At 52.0% G+C, this 11,030-nt stretch overlaps 1 protein-coding gene across 1 annotated transcript in view; it reads left to right on the forward strand.

Annotated features, from left to right (window-relative positions):
• IGSF21 (immunoglobin superfamily member 21) overlaps positions 1-11,030 on the forward strand; it is a 277,720-nt gene that overhangs the window by 254,736 nt on the left and 11,954 nt on the right. Inside the window, exons 6-7 of the mRNA XM_019807625.2 lie at positions 3,201-3,316; positions 6,133-6,607. Of these exons, the coding sequence (XP_019663184.1) occupies positions 3,201-3,316; positions 6,133-6,607 (591 nt within the window). The remainder of the gene's footprint in view (positions 1-3,200; positions 3,317-6,132; positions 6,608-11,030) is intronic.

The raw sequence follows: 11,030 nt of genomic DNA on the forward strand, positions 1-11,030 counted from the left end.
TGTGTATTTTACACTTACACAGAGGAACTCAAAAAAGCCACATCTCAAGTGCTCAACGGCCACATGGGGTGAGTTGACGACTATGTTGGAAGGTGTCAGTCCAGGGCGTCTTCTGGTCTTCTCACTCAACTGTGAATGCCCCAAAGGCAGAGACCTTTTATTCTCTGGGCCAAGGAGCCTCAAGAGAGAACGTTAGTAAATAACCCTGGCTAATAAGTGCAACTGACATGTATGGGGTGCACTTTCACAACACCTTTCATCCAGTCATCACAGGTACCCTGTAATCCCATTTTGCGGATAAGGAAATTGAGGTTCAGAGAGGTTAAACCACTTGCCCGTGGTCACACAGCCCGTAAGTGGTAGAGCTGGTCTTTGAACTCTGGGTAGTCTGATTTATAGCCCACACTTTTTTTTTTTTTAAAGATTGTATTTATTTATTTGACACAGAGAGAGAGGGAACACAGGCAGGGGGAGTGGGAGAGGAAGAAGCAGGCTCCCAGTGGAGGAGCCCGATATGGGGCTCGATCCCAGGACTCTGGGATCGCGTGCTGAGCTGAAGGCAGATGCTTAACAACTGAGCCACCCAGGCGCCCCAATATAGCCCAGACCTTTAACCACTGCCCAGTACGACCTCCGGATAACGGCGATGCCAATCATAGCAAACACCGTTACGCTGCATTGTCAGATAACTTGTAATCATCCTGTCGTCTGCCCCTCAAAGCAGTCCTATTAGGAAGGTTCTAAGGGTCTCGATGAAAGTGAGAAACAATGAGTGACATTGAAGGTGCCCATGCCCTTTCTGAGCCTGTCGGATTCCTGCAGGGTGTACTCACACCTGCACACGCACCCCCACGAGCGGCCCCAGAGCGTTACACTATGGCTCTAACTGGCACGGTCCCTTCGGCACTGGGGTAGCCGACTGACGTAGCCACCCACAGGGAGCTCCCGCGAATCTGCTTTACAAGGCATCCAGGAAGGCTGAGCTGTGCCAGGAAACGAGGGTTCCTGGTGGCTCAGACGTGCATACTGAGGGCTAGAGGTCGGTATGAGCTCCTTCTTTCCGAAGACCGAGGTGGCACAGCTTCATGTCAGAGTCGGGGCACTCGGGTTCAAATCCTGACTCTGTGACCCTCTGGGCGATTTCCTTCACCTCTTAAGTGTGCCATCTGTAAAATGGGGATAAAGAAACCCACCTCTTAGACGGATGGGGAGGATGAAATGAGTTCATCCACGCTGAGGACTTAGAACAGCGCCTGGCTCCTAAGTGCTGGTATCATCGGCCCTTGCTGTGCGGCCCCAGGTGTTTTGCTGGAGTTCGAGAAAAGTTAGATGGCAGAATCTGGGACTTCTGGGTAATGGACGTGTTCCGGTGTATGTTTCCCCTCTCCGAATTCCTACCCTACTTACCATCTGTTTCCTACAATCTTATACTTAATTACAATTCTGCATCTATTGTTCTCCCATTGTTTCCTGTTCATTCCGCTTCCCTTGCCAATAGCACAGCACGTGGCGGCTGCCTGAATGAATGAATGGCTCATACCTTGCTTCATTTCACTAGACCTTAAAATAGAGTTGCCAGGCGGCTGTCACCCTCCCCCCGCCCCCAGCTCCAGCCTGTGGGCTTCTCATTGCTGCGTTTCATCACTGGGCGCCTACAGTGGGCGCCTGGCGCCATGCCCAGCCCCAAGTAGGTGTCAGGAAATGTTTGCCGAACTTAATTAAACTTAACTAGAGCGAAAACCCCCTGCAGGAAGGAAAGACCCACAGCAATTCACTCTCTCCACCTCCCCCACCGCACTGGACCCAAGACTGGATAAGTCAAAAGGGACAGTCTTTCCCAAGTGAAGTTCTCAGATTCTGGCTCCTGTCCTGGCTGAACACAGGGGCCTGGGGAAATTAGAGTGGGCCTCAAAAGAATAGTAGATCCCTGCAGTACACCGAGCTCTTTCACATCCAGTACCTGGCCCATCCTTCACATACGGCTGCCCAGTTTGACTCCCATTTAGCAAATTGGAGAACTCAGGTTCACGGTTTTGGTAACTTGCCCAAGGTCAGGAAGGTGTGGTGACATGGCTCGGATTTGGACCCAGGAGTTCCCAATGGCTCTGTCTGTGTCCTTTCCAACACCCCACAGTGACCAGGAGCTCTGGCTTTGTCACACCGGCCAGTGGTGGCCAGTGAGCAGAGCAGAGCCAGTGGGAGGTGGGACCAGCCCAAATAAGCCAACTTCCAGAAAGAAAGGAAAGCAGCAGCTCTTGGCCCTAAATGCCTCTCCAAGTCATCTACTCTCTCTGCTGCCCTCATCCTGTCTAGCCTGAGTCACACTCTGTGTTTCAGTCTCCAAAATGCAACTCAGATCATGTCGCTGCCCCCGCCTAAAAGCCTTCAGTGGCTCCCCACTGCTCTCAGGACAAAGTAGAAAACTCATAACCAGTGATGTGCTGGGAAGCCTCCTCTCTGGGAGCGGGGGAGAAGAAGGAAACACAGAAATAGCCCTGATTTGTAGTGGTGGCCAATTTCCGTGGTATAAAGACACCTGCTGTGACCGATTTCAGGCTACCAGCAGTTCAACAACTGCTTGACCACAGTCCTGAAAATGGCACATTTGGGTCTCATGAGCTGGTAGGACCTGGCCCCAGCACACCACTGCAAGTGCTAACCGACCATCAGCTGCTCTGTTCCACACCCTGCACATCTCCTGGGCACCACGTCCCCTGATCCCCAGCTCCTTGCATCGCCACCCCCCCGGCCTGCCTCCCCCCACCCCCTGCCCTGGGCTGACATGCTGCAGACCTTTGCATGTGCTGTTCTCTCCACCTGCCACACTTGTCCTCCAGCTGCTCTTGCTTCCTCAGGTCACAGCACCGTGTCACTTCCTCAGGCTTGGACAGGGACCCCTTTACACCTGTTATACCTCCCAGTATCGGATGCACTTTGCACCTTTAACTGTATGGTTTCCATCCATACTCACCTTCGCCAGCAGGCTGTAAGCCCCATGAGGCAGAGCCCTCGTCTGTGTGCCCAGCTGGGACATCGTTCTCACTATAGTTGATGCTGGTGGCTCTGCCTGGAATCGAGCAACTTCCTCCCCTTTCTGCTCCCAGCACCTGGCATGGGACTTGGCCCATCGTAGGTGGTCAGTGAACTCTTCCCAAATCTTCCATTAAACCTGTCTCGCTGTCTTGCTTCCCTCTTGGTAGCTCCTCCCACCTCCATCGAAGTGGTGGCCGCAGACATGCCAGCCCCCTTCAGCCGCTACCAAGCCCAGAACTTCACGCTGGTCTGCATCGTGTCTGGAGGGAAACCAGCACCCATGGTGAGTACCACTGGAGTGCCCAGTCCCTCCTCAGCCCCTGCCAGACCACCCTTCTCTGTGGTTTGTCCAGCTGCAGGGGTCACCACGGTGCCCACTTTGCAGAATCAAGGAGAGAGTGTGTGGCCTCCATAAGTTAACTTCTGCGCCATCCACCCTGGTCTGACCTCGTCTGCTCATCTGACCACCCCCCAGGTGTCCATGTGTCTGCCTTGCTCCCCAGATCCCAGCACAGACAGCCCCATTTCTTCTGGGCCCTGCAGTCCCCGAACTGCACAGTGGGTCTTTAGGGGAGCCCAGCATCGAGCACACTCCTGCCCCAGTTATTGAGCAGAAGGGAGACAAAGGAGACGCAGAGAGGGGAAGGGACATGTCCAGATTCACCCACAGTGTTCTTGATAGACATGGGACTCACGTTCATGGCCTCCAGCTCCAAGTCCACTGTGGAGGGAGGGAAGGGAGAAAGGATAGAGAAAGAGAGAGAATCCCTGTTTGGGCCAACTCTGTATCAGACTCACCCTAACTGCTTCGAGGTCTGTCAGCCCAGTTCACAAGTTATTGTCATGGTCACTTCATGGAGTGGGAACACTAAGCTGGAGAACTGGGTTCTAGCCCTTGCCCTGCCACGCGTACCGAATGATTTTGAGCAGAAAGATCCCCCCTGGTCCTCAGGTTCTGCAAGGGGGTTAGGGAGTGGACAATATTAAAATTTTCAGCTTTTGAAAAAATATTTATTTATTTATTTGGGAGAGAGAGATTGAGAGCATGAGTGTGTGGGGAGGGGCAGGGCAGAGGGAGAGAGAGAATCCCAAGCAGACTCCCTGCTGAGAGCAGAGCCCGACAGGGAGCTTGATCTTAAGACCCTGAGATCTTGACCTGAGCCGAAATCAAGAGTCAGATGCTCAGCGGACTGAGTCACCCAGGCACCCCAAAATGTTGAGCTTTTTTTGGAAGCAACAGGACCTGTTTGGTCTCAATGAAACACATGAAGCCTTATGTATAAAACATTTGAAAGTGAAGGAAGGGAAAGTTGCCCTTATTGACCCAGAAGCATCTGTATGGAACCCCTAGGGTTCCCTGAACCCATATTGGGAAACCATGGGCTACATGCTTTCAAGGCCTCCTCCAAGAGAATTGTATAAAACGCTTGCCCCTCCGAGTTTCGTACGTCACTAGGATCAGGGGCTGGAGTGGAGGATGGGGAGCATTTAGAGTTCAAGGTGGGGAGGCGGGGCATTCTAGACCTAGACTGTCTCACAGGCATGATGCAGTGGGGTGACCTGGGGACCCAGCCAACTTCACCCCAGGACCTAGGCCCAGGTAGACTCAGCTTCTCAGGGCAGGGCAGTGAACAGGTGCAGAGAGACCCAATACAGGGAGATAGGCAGGTGCACACAGGCACAGGTGGGGCGGTATGCAGGGGTGCAGAGACAAGCCTTTGGTGAGGCCCAACTACCTCCACCTTGTAGTTCCAAGGAGACAGATAAAGAGGCAGTTTCAAACCCAGCGATTGGTGAGAGCAGGATATGGTCCCCGAGTTTCCCCCTTTGGAACCCAAAAGAGGTCTGGCCTCCCTCTAATCAGACAAGCTGGTCTTTTTCTCCAAAGAACAACTTCTTTTCCAGAGGACACAAAGCTTTCTTACAGCCTTGGGGCTGCAGGAAGACTCCCCACCCCCAGCCGCTGTCTGCTCCTGCCTTTAAGATACGGCAATAAAATACTCAATTTCATCTATCTATGTAGTTGAATATAGGTACAGATGTAAAAGACATCTCAACACACACACACACACACACACACACACACAATCCTTAATTTCCCACATTCCAGGCATCTTACATTTGCCTGGGACGTCAGAACTTAAAAGAATTCCTTGCTATAAATTACAAACCTGCNCACACTCCTTAATTTCCCACATTCCAGGCATCTTACATTTGCCTGGGACGTCAGAACTTAAAAGAATTCCTTGCTATAAATTACAAACCTGCTTTTGAAGCACTTTTCAAAAAAAGAAAGAAAGAAAAATCCGAAGCAGGTTGTTATGTGCATATGAGATTCTTCATTGGAGCTATAAACACTGACAGATTCTCCCTGTCCCACATTTCGTCCCCCTCCTCCTCTCCCACCCCCACCCCTCCCTCNCACACACACACACACACACACACTCCTTAATTTCCCACATTCCAGGCATCTTACATTTGCCTGGGACGTCAGAACTTAAAAGAATTCCTTGCTATAAATTACAAACCTGCTTTTGAAGCACTTTTCAAAAAAAGAAAGAAAGAAAAATCCGAAGCAGGTTGTTATGTGCATATGAGATTCTTCATTGGAANGCCCACACGCGGAGATCCTTTCCTCTTCATTCTTCTTGCGAAGGCTCACTGACTCTCCGGTGCCCACCCACCTTCGCCCTCTTCCACGGGTCGTCCGCAGGTGGGCACGGGCAGGCCCTCGGAGCCCAGGTGGCTGCTGCGGGCCCCTGTTTCGGGACACCGTGTCATTTAAGTATCCAGCAGCCCCGACCGAGAAGTAGGTGCTCTTATTCCCCTTTATAAGCAAGGAAACGGGCTCAGAGAGGCTCACCTGCTGGAAAAGACGGAGACGGGCTCAGCCTCTGCTGCTAGGGGCTGTGTGTCCCTGTGGACCCAAGCTGACTTTGCGCTGGGGGTGCTGGAGGGAAAGGAAGGAGGGGGAGTCCATCCGGAAGGAGGGGGAGACCCCGGAAGAACTGGCATTCTGTGGCCGGGCCCTCCCAGATGCCATGGGGAGGTCAAGGTCATTCCCACAAAATCTCTCCCATACCCTTCTTACAATTTCAGGTTTATTTCAAACGCGATGGGGAACCCATCGAGGCAGTGCCCCTGTCCGAGCCGCCGGTTGCAAGCTCCGGCCCCCTCCAGGACAGCAGGCCCTTCCGCAGCCTCCTGCACCGTGACCTGGACGACACCAAGATGCAGAGGTCGCTGTCCCTGCTGGACGCCGAGAACCGGGGCGGGCGTCCCTACACAGAGCGCCCCGCCCGCAGCCTGACCCCAGACCCCAGCATCCTCTTCCAGCCCACCACCGAGAACGTCCCAGAGACGGTGGTGAGCCGCGAGTTCCCGCGCTGGGTCCACAGCAACGAGCCCATCTACTTCCTGCGCCACAGCCACGCCCCCGGCAGTGACGGCACCGTGGAGGTACGCGCCCTGCTCACCTGGACGCTGAACCCCCAGATCGACAATGAGGCCCTCTTCAGCTGTGAGGTCAAGCACCCAGCGCTGTCGATGCCCATGCAGGCAGAGGTCACGCTGGGTAAGACTTGGTGGGTGCCGTGCTGCAGGCCCCCCTGCGGAGCTCGGTGGTGGGGAGCCTGGGTGCGGGGTCCTTGGGTTGCTGGCCACCGTGGACATGGGGAGGAGATGGAGCAAATGGGCCTCAGGCACCAAGATCAGAGCTGGGGTTTAAGATTTTGTATTTATTTATTTGAGAGAGAGCATGAGTGAGAGAGATGACAGTGGGACAGAGAGAAGCAGGCTTCCCGCTGAGCAGGAAGCCCATCGCCGGGCTCGATCCCAGGACCCTGGGATTGTGACCTGAGCCGAAGGAAGATGCTTCACCGACGGACCCCCCAGGCGCCCCCAGAGCCCAGGTTCTTTAGAAAGCTTGCTGAGCTGGATTGGGGAACATGACGGGTCAACGGGGGGAAGTTGGGGGAGTTCGCTGGACAGGGTCAGGAACGCAAGAGGTCAGGGGAGTTTGGTCAGTCAGGATAAGAATACAGAGAGTCAGAGAAGTTTGTGGAACCAGTAATTGCTTAAGCTAAGCAGACAAGGATTCAGAGGTGGACAGTATGGCCCGGAATCTCACTCTGAGCCTCACTGTGTCTGCTCATGCATCCGCTGTCGTGGGCCACTGCCCCCTGGGCACTCTTCGCTTGTCATTCCATAGAGACTTCACAAGCAGTCCCTACAGCCAGGCCCGGTGCTAGGTGCTGGGACCTTGCCAACCCAGAGCCCGCCCCTACCGCTCTCTCTGGACCCTCGGAACTTTCCACTGTTCTTTCTCGAATTTGAACCTCCCGGTCCTCAAGATACAGTCTGCTCCAGGCTGGGAAGCTGAGCAGCCTCACCCCTTCATGGAGCTGCATTCCCCAGGAAAGCTGTCCCCCGTCCCTTTGCCCAAGCATTGGCTTCCCTCGGATGGTGCCCTGTCCCACCCCCACCAAGAGCGAGAAAGACCAGACAAGGACTTCAGAGCAGCTGGAGGGGTGAGCTTACAGTTCACATCTCACACCTCGGTGACGGTGACGGTGACGAGGGGGTGCTGTCACGGGCCTGCCCCGCCCCCTTCCCACCTTAAAGCCAGATTAAAGCACTTGCCTGCCCTGTCCCTGATCCCAGCTGGTTCCCTTGACTGGAGCCATGTTGGCGGGCACCGCACCCCCCATCATCAGAGCAAGGGCAGTGGGCATGCACGGGCATGTGTGTGCACCCCAGGGAAGTGGAGAGTGGGGGACACAGCAGGGCCACCAAGGTGCAGGGACCAAATTGGGTGGATGGGAATCCCTGGGGGCTCTACTCATCCACCCTTGACTGCTGTCTGTTGGTGTGACCTCTGACCTCAGGTCCCTGAGCGTTGGTTTTCTGGCCTGTTGGAAGGCAGCTATGCTTCCCACTATACCACCAACGCCTGCTTGGTCTTCTGGCCTGTTGAATGGAGCGAATAATTGGGACCTCATAAATGCCAGGAGCCAGGCTCTATGCAGATGATTTCCTCACAAGCTCTCCTTGCGCCTGTGCAGTGAGCCTCTGGGGCAGTAAGAGCTGTTGTCCCCATTCCCATGTCATAAGTGAGGGGGGCCAGCCTTAGAGTACCTCCCCTTTGGTCACCCAGCCAGGTCTGACCCCAGGGTCACCCAGTCGGGTCTGACCCCGGGCCCACATTCTTCACCGCTGTGCTCTCCTGGGCTGTGGTGAGGACACTCGGAGCCAGTAGGCATAACCCATGCAGAGACCTATGAGCTGGAGAGGTCCCGAGGGAGTGGAGGGCCCGCTGCACTCTGGCCACGGTGGGGAGTCAGCGGCAGGGGCGGGGAGATGACCTCAGGAAACAGAGTCCAACCATCTGATCGGGACTTTGAAGGTCAGGCCGGTAAAATCAGAGCATGTCTCCCTGTGATCCTTGCCGTTCCCTCTGCCGGGACGTCCTTCCCGGCTCTGATGGCACTCCCCACGAGAAGACATGCCTGGTGGTCCCAGAACCCATCTCAGTAGGTGGCAACTACATTCTTCCCATCCATGGAGCCAGAACCCTTGGAGTGACCCGCTTTTCCTGCTCTTTTCTCATACCCCCCCGTGCAAGCCAGGATCAGGCCCTGGCAGCCCCACCTTAGAATCTGTCCCATGTCTGCCTCCTTTCACGGTTTCCTGTCCAACCACCCAACCCAAGCACCGTCAGTCCCCGTCCGGATTCTTACAGTAGGCCCCAGACTGGTCTTTCTGCTCCCAGTCTTGTCCTTTCCTGTTCTTCGTCCTGATTGATCTACTTAAAATCTAAATCAGATCATGACACAGACACACGCCCACCCCAGACCCTCCAATGGTAGACACACAGATTGATAGAACAGGATAGAGTCCAGAAATAGACCCACGTAGAGAGAGTCCATTGATTTTGGACGAAGGCCCCCAGGCTGATGAATGGGGAAAGAGAAGTCTTTTTAACAGACAGCCCTGAACAACCGGAGAGGCTTAAGGACAAAATGACCCCAGTCCCCTACCTTGCATACACACAAGAATAAAATGGGAGATGAATCACAGGCCTAAAGGTGAAACCCAACAACATAAAGCTTTTAAAGCAAAACATGGGAATATCGCTTTGTGACGTTGAGGTAGGCAAGGATTTCTTTAAAAGGTCATAGAAGGCACCCAATGAAAAATTGAAAATGGGTAAATTAGCCTGAATCAAAATTCAGAGCTTCTGCTCATAAAAAGACACCTTTAGGAACATGAAAAGGCAAATTGCAGGCAGAGAGAAAATACTCTCAAGACAGATAATATGACAAAGGACTTGTATCCAGAACATATAAAGAACTACTACAGGTCAGTATTGACAAGACAACTCAATTAAAAAAAAAAGAACACATACAAAGGGCCAATAAGCATATTAAAAGGTATACAATATCATTAATCACCAGGACAATGAAGACTAAGGCCTCCGTGAGATATGCCATTTCACAGCGACTAGAACGGCTAGTATTGAAAAAACCGGTGACACCAAATGCCGACAAGGACGCAGAACAGCCAGAACCTTCACACGTTGCTGCTGGGAGTGGACTCTTAGCAGTTGTTCCCCAAGATAAAAACACCTCCACTTTATGACCCAATAGTTTCACTCCTAAGTGTTTACCCAAGAAAAATGGAAACGTAGGGCCCCAAAGATGTGGACGTGAATGTTCGTAGCTGCTTTATTCATCACAATAGCAACCATAAAAACTAGAAGTAAACCAAATGTCCATAATTAGGAAGATGGGTGAACAAATCTGTGGTATATTTGTACCATGAACTGCTTCTCGTCAATACAAATGAACCCCTGTTATGTGCAACAATGGGGACAGAACCCAAAAACATTATCCCGAGTGAGACAAGCCAGACAGCAAAGTACATATTGCATGATTCCATTTTTGTAATAAATTTCTAGAACATAAAATCTCTGGTGATAGAAATCAGAACAGTGTTTAATTATGGAGGATGGAAGGAGGCATGAAGGAACCTTCTGGAGAGATGGGAATGTTCTAGAGTTTGGGATGGTGGTTACATAGGTGTTCACATTAAGATTCATCACACCGTGTTCTTAAGAAGAGTGTATTTCCCTGTAAGTCTGCCATTAGATTTAAAACCTAATAACCAAATCTCAGCGGTGTTCACCCATCACTCCCCTCTGTTCCATCTGTTCCAGCCACAGGGTCCTCGTCACTCTTCTGTGAATACGCCCAGCTCTGGCCCACCTCTGTGACACTGCACTGGCTTTCCTTTCCACCTAGAATAATCTTGCCCCAGATAGTCTCAAGCCCTCTGCTCTGAAGGGCTTTCCTTGAACACCGTATCTCAAATAGCTTCTTCTTCCTGGCCCCATCAACTCCTTGACTTGCTTTATTTTCTGCTATCACATTCATCTCAACCTACAGGTATATTATGTGTTTTTTTATTCTCTGGATCCCCCACTGGAATTTAAAGTCTGTGTGGGCAGGGTCTCTACCTGCCTTGTTCACAGGGTGCAAGGCTCAGAACAGTCCCTAACGTGTTACTTAGTAAGCACCTGTTTAATAATTAATTCATACTTTTCTGGGCTGTTGTTAAGATATTAAATAAGGCAAATACATACAAAGTGCTTAGCATAGTGACAGACAGAGTAAGTACTCAGTAAATATAAACTACTGTCATTATTCATCGTTGTATCCCCTACATTGCCCTGCATAGTAATTGACACAGATTAAGTGTACAATAAAGAACTGCATGTATAGAGCAGATGAATGAATGTGTGGGTGAGTGGAATAGTAGGTTTATGGATAGGTTCGTGATGGATGGATGTATGGATGGATGGAAAATGGCTAGATGGGTGGATGAATGAATGATATGAAATGATGAATGGATGAGAGGGTGGGTGGATGGATAGATGGATAATGAATGGATGAGTGTAGGTAAGTGGGTGGATGGATGGATGGATGGATGGATGGATG

Source organism: Ailuropoda melanoleuca, chromosome 11 (genome assembly GCF_002007445.2).
Source record: "Ailuropoda melanoleuca isolate Jingjing chromosome 11, ASM200744v2, whole genome shotgun sequence".
NCBI lineage: Eukaryota > Metazoa > Chordata > Mammalia > Carnivora > Ursidae > Ailuropoda > Ailuropoda melanoleuca.